Source organism: Epinephelus moara, chromosome 21 (assembly GCF_006386435.1).
Source record: "Epinephelus moara isolate mb chromosome 21, YSFRI_EMoa_1.0, whole genome shotgun sequence".
Lineage (NCBI taxonomy): Eukaryota > Metazoa > Chordata > Actinopteri > Perciformes > Serranidae > Epinephelus > Epinephelus moara.
This window is the reverse complement of record NC_065526.1, coordinates 24,541,995-24,562,430: the sequence shown is the minus strand read 5'-3', so window position 1 is coordinate 24,562,430 and position 20,436 is coordinate 24,541,995. Positions and strand designations below refer to the sequence as shown.

Below are 20,436 nucleotides of genomic sequence, written 5' to 3'. Positions count from 1 at the left end.
CATATAAGGAGACAGGAGATCTACACTATGTTGTTTCTTCAAGAGGTGAAGTTGAGATTAGGGAGGGGGGCACTGGTCTAGAGTAGCCAATGTGGGGAGTGGCGGAACGGGCAAACGGTGGGAAAGGGCTGTCACTAGAGACTGGGGCTGTCTCCAAACCTCCAGTCAAGTTTAAATCACATAGAGCTCCACCGACTCTCAGTTTGCATCCTCCTCTGCTCTCCTCTCTGAGCTCCCTCTGTCTCTCTCCTCCTCTCTGCAACTGGTCGTCACCTTGCGAGGGCTCCTGTGAGGCGTCTTCCTCTGAACATCTGCAACAACTTTTCACCGAAAGAAATAAAAACTTTTTTCTCCTTTGAAGCCTGAGACCCAACTGTCACCATGGAGGCCATCAAGAAGAAGATGCAGATGCTGAAGTTGGACAAGGAGAATGCCATCGACAGGGCAGAACAGGCTGAGTCTGACCAGAAGGCAGCGGAGGATAAATGCAAGCAGGTGAGACGAGGCTGATAGATGTGATGACCTGACAGAGCAGTGGGTGCTCTTTTATAACACTAATTTTACTTAATTTAGAGTTAGCTGGGCAATAATTTTGTATTATTATATACTGATTCTTACATTTATATAAATATATATGTAAGACTAGATAAACACAGGAACTATTTAAAAAAATTAGTTAATTAATTAAAGTAACAAAATTACTTACTGAAGTTGTGTGACATACTGCTTAACATGTGATTTTGTGTACATATTCCGTCAAAAGGTATTCGCACTAATGCTGTCATATTGATTTGAACTATATTGCACAGCCCCGTCTAAATGAGAAAAAAATATCAAGGTTATTGTGACATCTAGTTTCTCACTTCAGAATAAAGTTGGAAATATTTTTATGTATGTTAAAATGATTTAATTCTGATGAGTTTTTAGTCTCTTTTAGCCTCTTCTAGGCCAATTTTAATTTAGGCAGAATAATCTGTGTGATTAATTTGCTATTCACAGTTTTATATTTGTGTTTTCATTACAAAGATAACCAGGTTTAACATGAAATAAATGAATACCAAACCACTTGTGCAGTCCTAGGAGGAGCTCAACATACAATGTCAAGTATTTCCCAGAGCACCAAATGTTAAATTACAGAGAGCAGCTGATACTGAGCCCCAGGGCCTTGTCTTTTGGTAGGCAAGAGAAAGTGGAGGGTACCCACAGGAACGCACAGACAAAATGGCAGATACCCCTCTTCTACCAACATGGAACTGATTTTGTTCTTGTTCCTGTCCCTAATTTTGAACTGTTTAGATTATTTCAGCCAAAATTAAACTAGTTCAGAACCTGAAAAGGTGGTAAACTGGAACCAAAAAGTAGCAGGTTTTCCTTGACCTGAAGTGCGAATCATGACAACATCAGTGGGTGTGTCATATTCTACAGGTTGGAAAAAGGATAGATGGATTCATGCTTGTCTTTTTGGGTAAAAACAAATATCTCTAATAAGAGAACAAATGGTCGCAGGTAATTGACCCTAAGCTCCGCCCCTATGTGATGGTCCGTCAAGCTGTTGGAGCTAGCATGGAGCCCGAAATGTCACTAACTGCACTCCCTGAAGACATTTATCATATTTTTGGAACCAAAAAAAAAAGAGATTTCGGAGAGAAGCAGACCGAAGGGTCTACAAAATGTTTTTGGAGGATATATTCAGGATGTCAAACTGACTCAGCACTAAAAACAGGTTCAAAAGACAAAGATAGGTAGTGGTTAAAGCCTAATGTACAGATGACAGTGTAAAAGTAAACCACCACATCACCTGATGACCTGATGATAGAAGACAATGGAACTACAGGGAAACTTTGCTGATATTCAACCAGCTGTGTGTCATCACAGTGTGTGAAAATGAAGGATGTTTGCCTTCCCCCCCCCCCATTGCCCATGCTTGGAGCTCCTGGGGAAGCTAAAAAATTTTTTAATTTGCATACACTACAATGACACACAGCTGTTTGAGCTGGCTAGTTAGCCCTACAATTTTCAGGCTTCGATTTTGGGTTTTGGATTGGGGGAAAAAAACATGTATCTCCTTTCAACCTCTCTGGGTAACAAATATTATTAATACACGTGCCCCAGCACAATGTTTGGCTCAAAATCCACAAAACCACCCTGAAAATGAAGGAAATCTGAAATGATAGCGTGAGAGTCTATGGAGCACAGCCATGTTGTTGTTGGACCCTTGGAGCTGGTCAATGTTACACTATAATTGGCTAGGCTGCGTTTGAGGGGCGGGACTTAGCGAAGGGTCAATCAATGTAATCCACGATATTTACTGCTTTTGTGCATTGTGATAACACCGAATGGAATGGAAATGTTCAAGAACCATAGCTAATTTGGTGGAAAATGGGTAATTGTGACAACTGCTGGACAAATTATCCAGGTCAGGAGAAGTGGTGCTGCAGGTGTTTAAACGACTCATCTGTAACAGTGGTTGCTCTGATACTTAAGCAGGACAGTACTGCATTACCCAGCATCCTTATTTGAAGTTAAAGGGACAGCAAACACCAGATGAGACAGAGCAGACACCAAAGCTGAGTGTCATCTAGTTCCATTATATCTAAGAGAAGGCAGACATCTCTACGGCCAATATCTCCAACACTCTGTAACTCACACTAAAACAATCTAGATTAATAAACAGCACGACAGGGGAGAGGAAATATATGTATTTTTGGTTTTGGTGTGGACTGGTCCCTTTAAGTCTGCAACCTATCAAAGAAAACCTCACAGATTCCAAATATCGGCACATCCATATTTGGTGCTGCAGGGTGAGAGCGTCAGACAGTTTGACATTTATTTCGAGGGCTAACTTAATGATAGTGTACTTCTACCACTTGACACAAGCAAAGTAGAATCTAGAGATGCAATATGATAGTTAAGGCTTCTAAATAGAGACAATTATTGCACAGTGGGACGTGGTGTCGTCATCATGGCAGTGCGAGAGGAATGCTAGAAAGAGAGAGTTGGAGAAGCTCGGACAAAGCTAGGATCTACATTAAAGCAAGTGGAAAGAATCTTCTCTCTGGTTTCTAATGCCCTAATCATACCCTCAGAGAGCACAAGGAGTGACAGTTGTCACTGGCACTGAGCATATGGACCCCCGTCTCTTCCACATCAACAGTCAGCATGAAATCCTAGAAGATTACGCAGAGCTCTTTAGTTTGTTTGGATGGCACTGATTCAAGCAGTGCTGAGATATGCTTTCTTTGCTATTCTTGGCACGATGTGGCGAACATCAGAGTGGAGTCAGGCTGACGGAGGGCACTGAAAATACACAAAACTAATACTCAATCTTAACATACATCGCAGGCAACAGTCTCCAGCAGCAATTAAGGGATTGGCTTACCAAATTACAAAAGAATTTTAAAAATTCAGCAGCAATGGGTCTTTTCAGAAGCAATGGCCCGTTAATAATTCACAGAGCTGATCGCAGAGTTTACACTGAAACTACTTTCTACAGAGAAAACAGCCCTGACTAAACAAAATGACAGCAAGTTCTGAAGATTATAGACACACTTTGTGCTTTTCAGTGGAATGTCTAAACAACTATTGGATGTATTGCCATGACATTTAGTGCACACATTCATGTCCTCCAAAAATGTATTGTATGGTGATCCTCTGATCCATCTTGTGCATTCATCAAGCCAAAATTTCAGTTTGTACAGCAGTTTGTTTTGTAACTATATACCCATAAAACTGACATTTCCATCAGCCTCAGCTGTGTTTTGTGCTAATTAGTAAATGTTAGCATGTTAAAACATTAAACTAAGATGGTGAACATGGTAAACATTATTCCTGCTAGGGTAAGGGTTAGCATCAGCATGTTAACATCATCCTTGTGAGTATGTTAGCATGCTGATATTAGCATTTTGCTCAAAGCACTGCTCTAGTAAAGTACGGCCTCACAGGGCCACTGGCTTGACTATACACCTATTGTTTCGAGACATCTAACTTAGGTTCGTACTTGTCATACCCCTATATGTATGAGAGCTTCTGGGTATTGACCAAGACTACTTAAAGGGGCAGTTCATCCCAAAATCTTTGGTGCTGTTTATCAGTCTAGATTGTTTTGTTGTAAGGTGCTGGAGAAGTTTGCTGTAAAGATATCTGCCTTCTCTCGAATATAATGGAACAATGGCACACTTGTGGTGCTCAAAGCACACACAGAAAAAACCTTAACAGCAATGTCTCTTTCCAGAAACCAAGACCCAGGTAATCAAGATAATCCACACAACTTATTGTTAGCAGTTTCATATAGGAACTATTTTCTTTCTACTGAACTACACCAACCAAATCACTGTACAGAAAGAAGTGCAGATCTACTGTTAGCTCACCTATCACCACTGAGCTAGCTAACGCTACAGCTCAGCCAAGGAGGACGCTGTTAATGTTCGCATCGCCCCAGCCTCTTATGCATGAGTAGATGCACACTTCCTTCTGCACAGTTATACAGTTGCCGGGTGTAGTTCAGTAAAAAGAAAATAGTTTCTACATTAAACTGCTCACAAGGTCTGTGGATTATCTTGAGTAACTGGGAGAGGCATGAGAGGCATCGCTGTTAAGATTTTCAAATTTTTTGGCACTTTGAGCACCACAGGCTGAGTGTCATCTCGTTCCGTTATACTCAAGTGAAGGCAGACATCTCTACAGCCGATACTGCCAACATTCAGCAAGTTCTACCAAAACAGTAACACTACATGTAAGAGGAAAATGTGTAGTTTTGATTTTGGGGTGAACTATCCCTTTGAGTGATTTTAATCTTAGTTTTAACACATCCGCACTCCCTCCCCCATCACTGTGTCAAAACAGTGCTTGATTTTTCCATTCAGTGTTTCATTCATACTTACTAAGTTTGGCTTGGCTGTACCCTTCCTGACTCTCTGTCACATTTGTCTCCTTCCAGCTGGAGGATGAGCTGCTCGCTCTGCAGAAGAAACTAAAGGGAACAGAGGATGAGCTTGACAAGTACTCGGAGGCCCTGAAGGATGCTCAGGAGAAACTGGAACTGTCGGAGAAGAAGGCCACAGATGTGAGTTAACCACAGCGACGCCATCTGAAACACATTATCCACATAACAGTGGAACACCACAACGTCTGAGTTTCAGTCTTATAACCTATTGATTACCGCTCGTTCAGACTGGACTGACCTATATATCACTCTGTGACTGAGAATACCAGTGGCAAAGACACATTCAGGCTTCGGAAACAGAGGTTCTTTGCTATGAACATTAGTTTAAAAAACATTGAATTAAGGGCCTTATGCAGTGACTGAGTGTTGCCTCTACTTACACTCCCATAAAAGGTCATATCCGGACTCACCTGCACAGGGAAGGGTTTGGTTGTTTATTGGAACCATAGCCACAGAGTGAAAATCCCCTTTAGTGTGTTAAACACGGTTACTGTACAGTATGTCAGAATATTTACAATACATTCCCACTTTCAGTGTGCTACTCAGCACCTACTCATCAACCACAATGTAGAAGGCAACTAACAACCCAGAAATGAGTCCTGAAATGACCAACTTGTATTTTCTGCTTCACATAGTGTTGAGAATCACTAAGCTATTGGTGTCTTTGTGAGGTCTGTAATGGAGCCATTTCTCAAGCACAGACAAAACTTGGCCGGCCTGTAGCCGACCAGGAATCCCAGGAATGCAGCTTAAGCAAACAGAGAACCCCGAACTGCAGTGTCTAATGAAATCAATGCTCTGGCCTTTTTTGGGGGCGGAGATATCACACTCAGCTCTGTCTGGCCCTTACAGTACATACCTTATCACTGACAATGGTGAATGGCCATTAACCTTTCAAGAGCATCTATTTCATTTATGAGCTTTATTTCACAGTTACCTGAAAAAAACTTAATCTCATCAAGTGTTATCTTTGATCTAGAGAAAAATGTTCTGGAAAAACATTAAAGGAGTCATGACCAATATAATTAATATGACTGTAGACATTCTCTTCTAATGTTGTTTTACCAGTGACATCTGATGATTCTTTTCTTTTCATCTATTTTTTGTTGAATCTTTTAAGAAGATGCATTATCTCAGAGTAACAAGACTTATGTTGTACGCATATAATTACTAAGGCCGCAACTAACTTTCATTTCTATTGTCAATTAACCTGATGACTTTCGCACATAATTGATTGGTCTACAAAATGTCAGCAAATAATGTGTAATATATTTTACATTTTCTTACAATCACAATTTCCTAAAGCCCAGCTTGGAGTCTCTAGTCTAAACCCAAAAGCATAGGCCAGGGGTGCCAGTCCAATCCAGCCCACTAGATGACTAGACTAAGAGGTGCCAGGTCTCAGAAGCAAGTTAAACAGTACCAACTTCATGTAAAATTCTGCTTCAGAGGCTTTTCCACCCTGACCAGAACACAGTTTTCTGATATAACAATGCATACTTACTGTGGCCATGTTTAAAGATATTGGACATTGTGCAAAATAGTCAATCAGCAGCTTCATGTCAAAATAATCTGTAACAGGAAATGTGTGGATAAATGCAAATGTAAAATGGCAGTGAAAAGTAGACAGATTGAATGTGGAAAAACTGAGACATATTGTTGAAATTGCACTTATTTTTCAACAGGCTGTTCATCTGTTTAATGAAAGGATGACCGTCTACAGAATGGAATTCTTTACACCAAAAAAGGGAAAATATTGGAGCTGATGTTACTTACTATGCGATGGTTTTAGTGGTCCGGCCCATCTGAGATCAAACTGGGCTGTATGTGGCCCATGAACTAAAATGAGTTTGACACTTTTGGGTGTCAAACACTTGATTTCCTGCATTTTGGTGACTTTTTATGCACCAATTTTTGCCTTTTCTGATTCGGTTGATGGTGGAAATGTCTTTCAATTCTTATAAATAAAAGTCCTCTACTACGTTCATGTTTTTATTAGGGGGGACACATGCACATGTTCTAATATCTAGGGGGATATGTTACTACAAGGCTACAACGGTATAACCAACAGTCCAAAACCCAAATATATTAAGTTTACTACTAGATGAAAGTAAAGGGCCGGTGAATGTTTTGCATTTTAGTTGAGAAATAATTAAAATGTTGAATTGATTGTCAAAATAGTTGCTGACAATTCTTAAAATAATTGATTGTTTCGATTAGGCCTACACTAAAGTGAACCTGAATATGTAGCATGAAATGAAAGTAGCCTCCACAGTACTACATCGAGGCTAAACTACCAGTGAAAGCAGCTGAGATAAGGCCCCAAAGGTTAAAGGTCAGATTACAAATGATTTCAGTCTCAGATGACCCATCAGATGCCCACACATATGCTTTTTGTTGCTCTGTCCACCACAACTTCTTCTTCTAATGTGCTTCCCACGGTTTATGAGGGTTGCTGATACCCAGAGGAGTGATACGAGGACAGACAGAGAAAATAATTGGGTTTGTGCCTGAACAAGTGAGGAGAAGGAGGAGGAGGAGGAGGAGGAGGAGGAGGCAGAAGGGGGCGCTGAAGGAATGTGTCGCCACCCGATGGCTGCAGGTCACGTCTGCAACCAAATCAATTTACATTCCAGGCCTCTGCAGGTCAACAACCCCTGTTGAAGAGGATTATTATCGCCCCACCCCACCCTTGACCCTCCCTCCTCCCCCTTCTAGGATCAGATCTATAGTACTTTGATTTTTTTTACACACTTTACAACTTGCCCTTAAACTTTTACTTCACTTTTCTCCCTCTCACAACCATATCCTGTTCTGCTCACACTGGATATGATTCATATATGTGAATCAGCCTGATGAATCAGATGAGGCAACTCCACTCCTCCTCCCTTGATCTCTGTGCCCTCCTCCTTTCAATCAGAGCACAAAAATGCGGCCCAGGCAACACCTTACATTTGCCATATAAGTCCACAATAGAAAGACTCGCGCACTGACTTTACACACCTCTTTTGTGGAGGAAAAGAGCAGCGCCTTCCCCTCCTAAATCCGGTGATGTCATCTGAGACTGGATTCTTCACGGGATTGGACGATCTCGCCATAAATTTCCTGAAAACTCCCAGCCCTTTTTCCCCCATCCCAACCCCGCACGTCCCTGACTTCCTGCCCGAGAAAAAAAAGTTTTACTCGGTGCCTGCAACTTTGACGCAAATCAATAACTTCTTAAGGACACAGCCAGTCGATCTAGACGGCTACATTTTTGGCTTTCCTTTTTTAATTTTTTTGAGGAAACAAAGTAAACGAAGTAATGGAGGCCGTGAAGAAGAAAATCCAAGCCCTCCAGCTACAGGCTGATGAGGCAGAAGACCGTGCACTGGCACTACAAAAGGACGTGGACATTGAACGGGAACAGCGCGAAAAAGTGAGATAATTAATAATGTATCTAATTTAGTCGCCTTTTTAAACTCAATCTTTACTACCACATTCATGTTAAGCATCTTTTGTAAAGAATTAACACGCAAACTGTCAGTGATGGACCCCAGGTAGCGATAATGATACTCTAATAACGCCCTTAAAGGAATTCCACACTTTTCCTGCCAAACCCTATAGGAAAAGTGTTGATTTTTATCTTGTATCGTGTCATTGTGGTTGTTTTAGAGGTTTGCGGGAAACTGGGACATCATGATTGCGACATTCCTTCCTATACTTTTGTTCGGCTGTGTTATCTAACCCAAACCCGCCCTAGATAGTCTCAAACACCTACAAATGCAACGTAAGCCTCCAGTTTTACATTAACCCTCAGCGTGGTTGTGTAGCAGTTAAGGCGTGGCAGGCTTATAACGTTATAAAAATGGGGATTTGGTTTCCAATGTATGCCAGAAACAACTGGAAAATGGTTTATGATTTGTTTCTCAAACATACAGTTTCTTGTATGAGTAACTTTTGACACATATCTGGAATTAGGAGTGCCTATCCTCCTCCCTCCTCCTCCTCCTCCTCCTCCTCTTTGGCCTCTACACAGGAAGAAGGGAGCAGACATGGCTATCTGTGATATCAGTCCCACAGGAAACAGGCCCAAAAGAAGCACACTGTTGTCCTCCAAACATACATGAGTTTACATTACAAAAGTCCGGCCAGCTGTGCCACTTCAGATATGCTAGGGTTAAGTCTGCCACTCTTGTTCTGCATCAGCAGTTTTCAAAGTATCTTGTCAGGCAAAGTCCAGAGCTCATCATGGCTGTTGGGAGGGAAATTGATTACATGGAGGAAATCTTACTGTACTGCACAACAGAAAAAAAACTGGAATATATGCCCCAGAGAAAACTGCGATGGGTTCCAAAGAATAAATAGGCACAAATACCAGTAAATAACTATCGCTGTAATAACAGAATATGCTGATTACACCTGCAGTATTAATGAGACCTTCCACGCTAAACCTATCTAACCTATAAGGCTAGATTCCAACATGCCATCCCCAACAGTATCCTTCCTCCACTGGCTGCAGCTTGCTTCCTGGCTGACATCTGACCTGTAACCTCTATCCCTCTCTGTGTTGCTGTAGGCGGAGGGCGATGTGGCATCTTTGAACCGCAGGATCCAGCTGGTGGAGGAGGAGTTGGACCGCGCTCAGGAGAGACTGGCCACAGCCCTGCAGAAACTGGAGGAGGCCGAGAAGGCTGCAGATGAGAGCGAAAGGTGAGAATCATGACGCATCGGCCACATATTGTTGACGCCAACATACAAGATCGGAAAATCTTATGGCTTCAGGGTCATACTATGGTCACATTTTAGTTACAGGAAGTGGACAGGGGGGCAGAGGTGCTAGTTCTGTAAATATGAGATGAATAAAATAAGATCCCCAGGAGGGAAATGAGGTGTTGGCTGCACAAGAAACAGACCAGATAAAGATATGAAAGAGAGAAGATTAGAGCAAAGGAAATAAAGAAGCTAAACTATAAATAGAAATTATTTTTAAGCTATATAAAGATTAAAAAATAAATAATAAGTACAGAATAGAGGAAGATAAGTTTGATTTTAACAGCAACCTCACACTTCGCAGTATCACCTGGATAATTAAACACTGCCTATCTGTCTTTCTGATCATCAGAGGCATGAAGGTGATTGAGAACAGAGCCATGAAAGATGAGGAGAAGATGGAGATCCAGGAGATGCAACTCAAAGAGGCCAAGCACATCGCTGAGGAGGCCGACCGCAAATACGAGGAGGTACGGGCACGGAGGAGGTCAAATTACAGCTGATTTTGGTTCTCAAATCTCATTTCTGTTTTTGCTCAATGGTGATTTCGTGTCTTTCTAATGTCAGGTTGCCCGTAAACTGGTCATCCTTGAGGGGGAGCTGGAGAGAGCAGAGGAGAGGGCAGAGATTGCAGAACTGTAAGCATAAATTGAAAAGGTTACATGGGAGCTTATGGGAAAATATTTAAAATATGGAGAAAATTTACATGTATTTTCTGTATTCATACAGTAAGTGTACTGACCTGGAGGAAGAGCTGAAGAACGTCACCAACAACCTCAAGTCACTAGAGGCTCAGTCTGACAAGGTATGGTGTGGTTAATCTCCTGCAGGAGCAGTTTAATGGTGCATTTCATCTCTATCAGCTGTTTGACCTTAAAACAACTTCACACATTCACAGTTAAAGAATTTGCCCATTACGACCCCTGGAGCTGCAGAGCATCTTAACATTTTATTACATTTTATAAAGTAAAGGAAGTAGAACTTTTATCTAACCCTCTAAAAGAAAGACAAACATCATGTAAGGTGAATTATTAATGTTTAAAATATAAATAATGAGCATTAAAGGTGGAATTTTCACATTAAATGTATTGTTTTGCAGTAAAATGGTTTTATTTTCTGTCTTTATAGTACTCTGAGAAAGAAGACAAGTATGAGGAGGAGATTAAGGTTCTGAATGACAGACTCAAGGAGGTAAGTTCATGTCTGCTCCAGCTGTATTCTCTGAGAGAAACTGTGTCGGGGTGATTAATGTTATTTTTGTCTTTTTAAAGGCGGAAACCCGTGCAGAATTCGCAGAGAGGACAGTGGCTAAGCTGGAAAAGACCATAGATGACTTAGAAGGTACGCTTCATTTTAATTCTTCTCTTCGTTCCTACAGCTTCTTAACTCAACCTTTGTTCAAAACTTTGATTTTCCTAATCTTTGATCTGATCTCTCTCTTTTTCCTCCTGATTTCTCATCGTCATCTGCTCACTTCTGCCTTGTCCTCCACCTGCTGCCTATCTCTCTGCCCTTTGACCTGCAGATGAACTGTACACTCAGAAACTGAAATTCAAGGCTATCAGCGAGGAGCTGGATCATGCCCTCAATGATATGAACACCTTGTAAACCTTGATTAAGCTCATGATGTCGTCACTTTCCCCTTTGTCTCCCCTTGCCTGATCTGAAGCACTTTGTCTCTTCCGCTCTCCCTTTGCTCTCCCTGCCCCTCGCTCCTTTTGTCTTAAACTAAAGCTCAATAAAGATATTTTTCTCTTTTCAGCTGTTGTCTGTCATTGGAGTTACGCATGCTTTTCACCTCTGTGCAGCTGTAGCACTAAATAGTTTCTTTGTTTAATGGTTATATTTTATTAGCATACCAATTGCACTTCTGTGATTAACTCATCCATTCTCGGATAAAGCCATTGTATTTTATATCTGCTGTTACTTTTTATTGCAGAGAACCTATCGCAAGCGAAAGAGGAAAACATAGGAATGCACCAAACCCTGGACCAAACACTGCAGGAGCTCAATAGCTTGTAAAATGCCGAGAAGAACACCCAACAAATTAAAAAAAAAAAAAACATTTGTTTTGTAAAAGATATTTTTTACATGCCATCCATTCTCCTTTTTAATTTCACTCTTGCAACACATGTAACCCTTTTATATATTTATGGTTCTTATGTTTCTTTTCCTTTTTTAAAAATGGTTTTGGGTCCATATGGTAATCAGTTCGGGTGCTGCACATTGTGTCGCCGACCAAACTCTGAGCACAAATAAAACTGATGATGACGCCAGTGATGATGACGTTTGATGAGTTTGTGTCGTGAGTGTGTTTGTGTGTGTATGTCCCTCAGGCAATTTCAACACAGTCATGAAGTGTAACAGCAGAAGAATCTCAGCCTTCAATTTACATGTGCTAACACGCACCGCTCTGCTAACAGTGAAATTCATCAGACAAGAAACTGGAAATGAAGGCTTAGCTTAGCTGCTGGATCTTTGGTCCCACAACTGTAATGTCGCTTTTTCAGTTAAGATATGTATGAGTAATAATTCAATCAACAATAATAAAGTAGCATACACCAGATAAGTTTAATGTTAAAGATTATATTGTCCTCAGAAAGTTGTAAGCAGGCCTTCAGCTCAGACTTTATGTGGCCTGTTTGTGTATCAAGGAGTGGTAAACACTAAATCATAGTAACCATATAAACAAACTGACCAAAACCCACCCACAGAGGAATCCCATGTGATGTGGTTGAAAACTCAAAAAACAACTTATTACATTGACCTTGTGTTGAGCTATTGACAGCATAGCTCATTCTGAAATGCAATACCACAATGTTAAAGGTCCAGTGTGTAAGATTTGGGGCTTCTATTGGCAGAAATGTTATATAATGTTCATAAATATGTTTGCATGAGTTTATAATCACCTGAAAATGAGAATCATTGTGTTTTTGATACTTAAGAATGAGCCATTTATATCTACATAGGGAGCTGGTCTTCTCGCACAGAGTCCACCATGTTATTTCTACAGTAGCCCAGAACAGACAAATCAAACACCTGCTATGATTAGAGCCATTCACATTTTAGCATTCCTGTTGTCAGCCACCGTAATTCTCCTACACTCTTGGCACACTTTTAGTTCAGGAACCTCACGGCTAGATGCTACTCAATCCTACATACTAGACCTTTAAGTCCTGCATTCAAAGCGTTACTGCAGTAAAAGTAAAGAAGTATTTTCAGGAAAAATACACAAAATATCAAAAGTAGAATTTCTGCTCTTTAATGTAGTCACTACAAAATCTAACCAAAAGCCAAGGTAGTAACTACAATAATTGTAGTTACTATGCTCTGCCTTGGTTGCCAGATTTGGGATCCTATCAGGCCAAGGAAAACCACAGTCAGGGTATTACAGTGAACAAATGGGAGAATGATGAAGATGCCAATGACAAAGTAACTGATAACATGGACATTCTTCTTTAAATGGTTGTGTTTTGTATGTATTTTAAACACCCTCAGAACTCAATCCTGCAAGCCAGTTTTCAAGGAATGTTTTTTTTTTTTTAATAAATTTCAAGAATCACACCGTTTAAATTCGCCAGAAACTGTGAAATATGGTTATTTATAATGAGAGGGTCATGCATTTTTCCCCATGTAACCAAGGGAGGCTCAAAGAAAAATATTTGTATCTCGGGAAGGTCATGATGTAAAGAAATGGAGACACACCCCAGTCACACCCTGCTCTGACAAGTACAGTCCCTAACTACAGTTTTAGTGTGTTTGGGGGACAGAGGTCAAATCATTCATCGTGTTTTCTTTTAGGTATGAAAAATTACTTTATGAATTCCTATTTAAACAATAGAAGCAGCCCTATTTTTCTACCCATAACACATTTGGCTGGACAGTCTAAAATCTTTGAAGCCATTTTCTCAGCTTCAGTCTTGCCATAGTTAGCCTTTAATTTAGTTTAGTTTAGTTTAGTTTATTTATTTTATTAGTACAGATGCATGGCATGTAATGGAGTAAAAGGCACCTCTGTAGAATACAAGTGAAAAATAGCATATGAAAACCTGAGTAAATGTACTTTGTTACTTCCAACTCTGCAGAGGACAGTTAGTAAAGTAAGTAAACGCCCACTGGTCCGTTACATATAAACTGCAGGTGGATTCCGCGCCAGCAGTGGGCGTTATTTCCGTACATTCACATCGCTGCTTCGCCGGGCGGGATTTCCGCAATAATATCAAGTATGGCGAAGACATACGACTATTTGTTTAAATTACTGCTAATCGGCGACTCCGGTGTCGGGAAGACCTGTGTCCTCTTCAGGTTTTCAGAAGACGCCTTCAACTCAACGTTTATCTCAACCATAGGTACGAGTTTGTTGATGTAAACTGTCTATTTATGTCTGTTTACAATACGGCAATGGGCTGTTCCGGAGGTTCCGTCTACTTGCTGGAATGCTAGCTATGCTACGTATAGGGCTGGAAGTAGTTTCTTTTTGTCATGAATACACAGTCAGTTATTTTTCAAGTGTCATCCACATAGTTAACTCGGTTAGAAGAGATGAAAAGAGGAAACGTTGTTGCCCTTGTGTTCTGCTTGAGGCTGATATAAGAGTAGAAATGTTGGTAGTGTGTTTTATGATGCCGGGTGGTTCCCCTGCCAGCTAACGGTTGCGGTTAGCTAAGTAGCTCTAGTGTTAGCCATTGGGTGCCGTCTACATTCTGGTAAGACACCGGAAAACCCTATATAGCACGCCGTAGCTAGTTAACATAAGCATGTTAGAAGGGTTGTTGTTCTTTAAGGCATATGTTACTGCTGTGTGGGATGACAAGAAGCCGAGTCGCCGTTTATTCCGAGTCTACAAGTATAATTTTTTCGTATCAGAGCTGTGTCGATCAGTGTTTGACAGGTAAGCTAGCAAGCTAACGTTATGATTGACATGATCCTCCTTTATCCCTCCAGGCATTGATTTCAAGATTAGGACAATAGAGCTTGACGGCAAGAAGATAAAGTTACAGATATGGTAAGTTTATCATGATTAAATTACTCAAAATGCAGGACGTGTAACACGCTGGCAGTATCCTGTCAATAATTGGCTAATAAAGTATGGATGGTATACATTTTACTCAAGGCTCCTTACAGATGTAGGGTCCCTACAGGTTATTAACACTTTTAAAGTGTGAATTCTTGCCCTTAGAAATTGTTGCATTGTTGTAAAAGCTTTTGTACGCGTTCATTTTGGTGATTTCAGCAGAATTTATTTCACTCTACCTGTAATGTCTTAAGCAACAACATGACAGGATTTATAGCTTACAAAATTCATCAATATAATTCCAACCTGTAAATTAACCTCTAATATACCAAAGCTTTATACCTCCCTGCTATACAAGTGTGTTGGAAAAAGTCTATTTAAGATAAACCAATCTCCTCAAAGAGCAACTTGCAGGTTGAATTATTTATACCACATTTATTCTTAACCTTTACTGAAAACGAGCATTTGAAAAGTTGATGTGAAAGTAAAATAATATAGGTAATAAGTTACTCCATCATTGGCATACTTGACTGTGGTGAGATGGTGATTGAAACTTTCCCACATGATTCATCCAAATATTCATCATAAAGATGTTTGATATCTCTTTCGTTTTTCAGGGATACGGCTGGTCAGGAGCGCTTCCGAACAATCACAACAGCCTACTACAGAGGAGCAATGGTGGGTGTCTTCACGTGTAGTCAGGCATAAATCCACTTCCCCAGGAAACCACAGCTCATGAGCTCTTACTATCTTAACATGTTTGACTTACTGTTTGTTACAGGGCATCATGCTTGTCTACGACATCACCAACGAGAAGTCGTTTGATAATATCAAGAACTGGATAAGGAACATAGAGGAGGTATTTACTGACTCAAGTAGACAATTTACGTGCTTGCTACTTCTTTAAATATCTAAATGGCACTGTGTATATTGTTGTGCTTATTAAATATCTCTTCTCTTGATACAGCATGCATCCTCTGATGTTGAGAAGATGGTCCTTGGCAACAAGTGTGATATCAATGACAAGCGGCAGGTGTCCAAAGACAGGGGGGAGAAGGTGAGATGAAGTTAGAATAATACATTGTTAATAGGTTATGCTTGATAATAAATAATAACATTGGTGTACTTTTATATTGATAAAATTTGAAAAAACATGTCAGCGTGCTTAACTTTCTCCCGTTGTCTTTTAGCTCGCACTAGAGTATGGAATAAAGTTCATGGAGACCAGTGCAAAGGCCAACATCAACGTGGAAAATGTAAGTAGCCGTTCCTCTCTGAGTTAAAAACTGCTGAACAGATGATGTGTCATCAATTTGACAACATGGTTATTTGCTCTGGTTGACAGGCATTTTTGACGCTCGCCAGAGACATCAAATCAAAAATGGACACGAAGTTGGTAAGAATTCTTTGATAATACAACTTTGTTTTCCAAAATGTGAGACACTGATATTGGAGGTCGACCGATCGTGGATTTTCAAAGGCAAATTGAATAGTAGTTTGGAACAGGTACAAGCTGATCACCCCTACACCCCGCAGAACAAATTTGACTGCGTCAGAAATGAACAATTTTTGATTTTATTAGAAACGAGATAAATGTTGAACTAAACCTCTAAGTCAAAATAATGAGTAACTAAATATATCTTGAATTGAACATCAAACTAACCATCAAAAAAATCTAAGTGGGGGTGAGTTTTGTATTTTAAGCCGTTCATTTTAACATGAGATTCTCAGGTACACAGTGACATTACCTCGACTTGAGCATTGTAGCTGTTACTTGTATTTCAAAAATGTATTTGTAACAAGAAATACACTCAAAATACTTTCTCCATGATTCATAAAACATTAAAAACAAGACTTGGTGAAAACGCTAGAGAACTTTTAATTTAAAACAGGAAGTGGCAGCATTCACTCAGTCACAGACTAATGGAGATTAGCTTTAGCACAATAGCGCTGGACCTGCTGTTGTGGTCTAGCCACAAAATTCTTGTATGAAGAACAGTACACTGTCACACACTAACACAGCAGATGTGACCTGCTTTCTCTGGAGGTGTACCCACTGATTATTTCACACAACCCATCCCTCTTTAGCTTTGGTCGGTGATGTAAGTCATTGAGTAGCTGGTGGAGGCCGCGCAGCCATCAGCCACTGTCTGAGCCAAGTTCTTTCAATAAAGATAGTTTGTAAAACATCTTATCAGCATAAAGAAAGTTGCAAAACCGTACAAGAGCAGCCACTGAGCCAACAGTTGTACATGACAGCGGTGACCTGTTTATTTGTCATTTTGCAGGAGGGCAACACGCCGCAAGGGAGCAGTCATGGAGTCAAGATCTCAGAGCCTCAGAAAAAGACCAGCTTCTTCCGCTGTAGCCTACTCTGAGGACTGAGGCCTTCGATACTGGCTGCCAGCTGGCTGGACATAAATGGACTGTGCTTGCTCTTAGCACTTCCTTCCCCTTCCTTCTTTCTACCCATCCATGGCCTGTCCTCCCAGTCCTCACAAACCATTATATTCCCAGTAAGCAGAGGACTTCCCTTCCTCTCTTCTTCTTCTGAAAGCTTCCAGTGGTGCATCTCTTCCATTTTAAGGAAATCTGTTGTCTTCATGGGTCAGAGTGCTTGACTGGTCGAGGACTCAGCCAGGAGCATTGTCCAGATGTCCCTTATCACACAAAAGACAGGCTCTTACTTCTGATGTTAGTCTCTTTGTACTACGCGCTCACATTTCACACAGCCAGTAGCACAACCGAGGATGAGAAATCATTCAATTAATGTTTTGGGATTGCAAATACAAATGTGATATTTAGATCTATTTTTATTAGTGCTCTTTTCCCTTTGTAAGTGATAATTGTCACCCAGAGACTGATAGGCTTGAACTCCAGTGAAACAGAGTTGCACATGCTTTCATTTTCATTCCAGCAGTTGAGAATCATATCACACATACGGCACTCAAGGATCAGAGAGGAACTGGTTTGAAAAGTTTTCTGTTTGAGCTCTGCTCCAAATAGAAACCTTTTGTAGTCCATGACAATCATTTGATTTGACTTAAAATGTGTGTTTCATCATGCCCTGATCATCACACACTGCCTCCAGCTCTTTTTAACATTCCTGCAATAGCTTTCAGGTCCTGCAAAGCAATTTGGCAACACAAAACCTAAAAACACAATCTAGATTTCTGCCTCTGTAGATAAAGTTCTGTCACATCAGCAGAACAGTGGTGAGGTGATGTGTGTCTGCTTAGGTTTGCTTGGTGTCGTAGCCAGCAGGACAGTATTGTACACCGTGCTGTGAAAGTGAATTGCTACCAATGTGTAGGTGCACTTTTTAGGAAAATATAAAGATGTGCACACTGTATAATATAAATAATCCTCCACAGTTGATTACAGTGTAATTAGAATAGAGCTGCATATAACAATTATTTTTATAATCGCTTATTCTGACACTTACTTTCTTGATTTGTGTATTAATTGTTTGGTCTATAAAACATCAGAAAATAGTCTGTTAAAAGTTTCTAAAGCCCAAGGTGACCTATTCAAATGTCTAGTTTTGTGCAACATTCGGTTTACTGTTCCATAAAACAAAAAGAAAAGCAGCTAATCTTTACATTTGAGAAGCTAGAACTAGCAAATGCTTCAAAATTGACATAAACTGATGATCCAAAAAAGTCCTATCTCAGTTTGACTGACCGTTTCAGCTCTAGCGGTTACTTTAAAGTGTCGCCTTTAATTTGACTTGAAGGTTTTGTCGCAGCTCTGGTTCACAGTCAAGCTAAATGACGTCTCCGGTGATCTGACCAGCGTTTAAAATCACTTGAAGTTTCGCACTGTAAGCCCCTTCTCCTGCTATCCATGCAGCTCTCCTTGCACTTTACCATTAATTCGTGTTTTGTGTGTAGTCTGTGCCAAGTGATAGTTTTGCAATACAAAAATTACTTAGTTTAAAGCATTTCAAGTCTCTGTAATCTAATGGGCATAATTCCTAAAAAAAAAAAATTATACTACACTTACTTATAAATGACTTGATCTCCTTTGCTATTTCACTGCTAGCGTGATCCACTGTCCTGGTATTAGATCACTGAAAAACATTGCCCTAACGTACTTCAACAGCTATATATATTTATAAAAAGGAAAAAATAATAAGCAAGTCTCTGTTTCTATGCTACTGCCCTGCCAAAATGTAGTTTAAAAGTGATGTTTTCTTGGCTTATTAGATGAACGCTGGCTTGAACGAAGTTGCAAAGATGGTCCCCTTAGTATTATTGTACACTCTGTTGTGTGTTTGTGTTGTTTGATTGTGGCCCTTTAGTTTGACAGCTAGGTGGCACCAGAGGCACAGTCTGCAATATAGGTGACCATCTGAACTCCAATTTTAATCAGTATTTTATTCAGCGCGCGAGCCGCAGTGAACTAGACTTGTGCGAATCCAAACATGTACCCACTATTTAACATTGATGTTGAGTCTCAATCTGTTTCCTCTGTTCCTCATGTTTTCCCTCTTACATTTGTTACTAGTCTGAAAATCAAACTCCTATATGCACAATATCGAGGGAGGATCTGCTTTTGCTTGCCTGCACCTTTTTTTTTTGTCTTTCTTTTTTTTTTTTTTTAAATATCAAATAATTTGGGACCTCATGACTACCATGGCCATTTGTCTTAACCGCTAATACTCAGTTCTGTCAAAGGTGAGCTATGCATTGTGAATCTTGGACCTGTGCATATTTGTGTGATGTAATTTTCAGACATATTGTAGACCTGTACAGTTGAATGTATGGGCTTTTTGTTTTGTGTCATTCACTGAGCCAAAAACAGGACTCTGTCTGTAGAAATGGCAATTCTACAACAGTGCAGGTGGAATTGAGCATGTCGGAAGACGAAGCAGGAAGAGTGTGGATGTTGAAACGAGGAGATAGTGCTGTTGTCTCATTCGAGTGATACTGTAGCTTTAAGTCATAAACAAACATAGGGAGCAGACTGTTGTGGGACTCAAACTGCGTCATTTTCAGCTGAAATGATACTCCCTCTTTGATTATGTTTTTAAATCATATCCTTTAATAACATACTGTACATCCCTTTTTACAGCCATATTTTCATTCCATTGATTGTGAAGTACACAGGGAGAATAATACATTTTGAAAAAAAAACAAGGTGGAAAAAAACATTGTAAATATCACATTGAAAAAAAGAGATCTACTTAAATTGTACTGTACTTTCTAAACCCATACGAAAATGTATCTACAATTTGTAGATATGTGTACTTTTGATTTAATAAAATAAGATTATAAAACTCAGTTTATGTCTATTCAGTGTTTTTATTGGCTGGCTGTCAGAGGAAACTGAACTGTCAGTTGACCCCCATGCTCCCACAAAGGAGCCTGACTGCTTTCATGACAAATGGCTCTCCTTTTTATTGGCTCGCTATCACACACTGGAATATTCTGGCATGTGTTTCTTTTATAGTCTGGTGTAACTGAACTCCTTTCGATACAAAACACAAATCTACTGTTGACGGTCATAACTAATGAGCCTTGTCTTGATGGATTGGTTGATACCGGCATGTGATGATAGGCCTTCAGTCACACCATGACCGCTGTTATTTCTGCTGGTGCCGTGAGAAAAGAAAAATTGGACGCGGACACAGTATATTTATATAAACATCTGATTTTCGTTATGCTCCTATTAAAGACGCCAATCCATGATTTCTCCTAGTATTTACTCTGGATGCTAAATGTGA

General features: G+C 40.1%; 2 protein-coding genes across 3 annotated transcripts; both read left to right on the top strand.

Annotated features, from left to right (window-relative positions):
- The first annotated feature begins 218 nt into the window (after positions 1-218).
- Positions 219-11,970, top strand: LOC126408828 (tropomyosin alpha-4 chain). 2 transcript variants are annotated; one of them, XM_050074536.1, is made up of 9 exons: positions 219-495; positions 4,937-5,062; positions 9,501-9,634; positions 10,047-10,164; positions 10,262-10,332; positions 10,424-10,499; positions 10,823-10,885; positions 10,966-11,035; positions 11,634-11,970. In XM_050074536.1, the coding sequence occupies exons 1-9, from the start codon at positions 382-384 to the stop codon at positions 11,714-11,716; spliced, it is 855 nt and encodes a 284-aa protein (XP_049930493.1). In that variant the 5' UTR covers positions 219-381; the 3' UTR covers positions 11,717-11,970. The 2 variants fall into 2 exon arrangements, with proteins under 2 accessions (XP_049930493.1, XP_049930494.1); XM_050074537.1 differs by lacking the exons at positions 219-495; positions 4,937-5,062 and adding an exon at positions 7,995-8,360.
- Positions 11,971-13,861: 1,891 nt separating this feature from the next.
- On the top strand, positions 13,862-19,994 carry LOC126408829 (ras-related protein Rab-8A). Its single transcript, XM_050074538.1, has 8 exons — positions 13,862-14,043; positions 14,639-14,699; positions 15,326-15,386; positions 15,490-15,567; positions 15,676-15,765; positions 15,899-15,964; positions 16,054-16,104; positions 16,997-19,994. Exons 1-8 carry the CDS (start codon positions 13,920-13,922, stop codon positions 17,084-17,086), a joined length of 621 nt encoding a protein of 206 aa, XP_049930495.1. The 5' UTR covers positions 13,862-13,919; the 3' UTR covers positions 17,087-19,994.
- The last annotated feature ends 442 nt before the right edge of the window (positions 19,995-20,436 follow it).

Excerpts from the sequence above, each read along its gene's own strand:
- LOC126408828 (XM_050074536.1), top strand. The coding sequence starts at position 382 with ATGGAGGCCATCAAGAAGAAGATGCAGATGCTGAAGTTGGACAAGGAG. Across the intron at positions 10,500-10,822 it reads TAGAGGCTCAGTCTGACAAG|TACTCTGAGAAAGAAGACAA; the intron begins GTATGGTGTGGT and ends CTGTCTTTATAG. Across the intron at positions 10,886-10,965 it reads TGAATGACAGACTCAAGGAG|GCGGAAACCCGTGCAGAATT; the intron begins GTAAGTTCATGT and ends GTCTTTTTAAAG.
- LOC126408829 (XM_050074538.1), top strand. The coding sequence starts at position 13,920 with ATGGCGAAGACATACGACTATTTGTTTAAATTACTGCTAATCGGCGAC. Across the intron at positions 15,387-15,489 it reads CCTACTACAGAGGAGCAATG|GGCATCATGCTTGTCTACGA; the intron begins GTGGGTGTCTTC and ends TGTTTGTTACAG. Across the intron at positions 15,766-15,898 it reads CCAAAGACAGGGGGGAGAAG|CTCGCACTAGAGTATGGAAT; the intron begins GTGAGATGAAGT and ends GTTGTCTTTTAG.